The following is a 777-nucleotide window of genomic DNA, read 5'->3' as shown; positions in this document are numbered from 1 at the left end:
AACAGTATGCACATTGGTCCTTCTCTAAGTTACTCTGACCCCGGTCTGCCTTTCCCTCGGGGCGTCGGCTTGGCCCTAAGCCTGGTCCCGGCCTGGCGGGCCCCGTTACTTATCCTGTCCAACAAACATAACCTTCTGGACATCATCCCTGTTGTTAAACACCTTCTGGGCAATCTCAAGAAGCTTAGATAAATTCTCTCCCTCAAACCCTTCTAGTTTTTGTAATTTCTTTCTGATATCTGGGGCCGACTGACTAACAAAGGCTAGATTAATGGCTCACCGATTATTTGGGTCTTCCGGGTCAATGGGAGTATACAGTCTATAAGATTCTAGTAACCTCTCTAAAAATGCGCAGGTGACTCATCTTTAGTCTGAATAACCTCACTTACCTTGGATAAATTGACTGGTCGGCGAGCCGCTGCCCGGAGGCCTTGGAGTAACAACTGGCGATACCTCAGGAGAGCCTCCTTACCTTGATCGGTGTTGGAATTCCAGTTGGGTCAGGTGCTGTGAAATACAAGTTGTACCCATGCGGGGTCAGTGGTGGGCTGCCCAGTGGGGTCCGAGACCCCTCTTGCAGCTTCCCTTAGAATGCGTTCTTTCTCCTCTGTAGTGAACAAAACCTGTAAAAGCTGCTGGCAATCATCCCACGTGGGTTAGTGGGTGAAAAAGATGGATTCTAAAAGGGTGGTCAAGCCTTGGGGTATTTTGCCTTTTGAGATAATTAGAGGACACCTCATGTATTCGGCTTCTGCTTCTTTTGATCCACGGTTGGTA

General features: G+C 48.6%; 1 protein-coding gene across 1 annotated transcript in view; it reads right to left on the bottom strand.

The window, feature by feature from the left end:
- Positions 1–531, bottom strand: part of LOC105308119 — a gene marked incomplete at its 3' end in the record, with an annotated part of 45,477 nt that extends 44,946 nt beyond the window's left edge. Inside the window, exon 1 of the mRNA XM_011383898.2 lies at positions 528–531. Within this exon, the coding sequence (XP_011382200.2) occupies positions 528–531 (4 nt within the window). The remainder of the gene's footprint in view (positions 1–527) is intronic.
- Positions 532–777: the final 246 nt, after the last annotated feature.

The sequence above is a fragment of the Pteropus vampyrus genome, unplaced genomic scaffold (assembly GCF_000151845.1).
Source record: "Pteropus vampyrus isolate Shadow unplaced genomic scaffold, Pvam_2.0 Scaffold551, whole genome shotgun sequence".
Taxonomy (NCBI): Eukaryota; Metazoa; Chordata; class Mammalia; order Chiroptera; family Pteropodidae; genus Pteropus; species Pteropus vampyrus.
The sequence above is the reverse complement of the archived record's forward strand: the minus strand, read 5'-3'. Positions and strand labels throughout refer to the sequence as shown.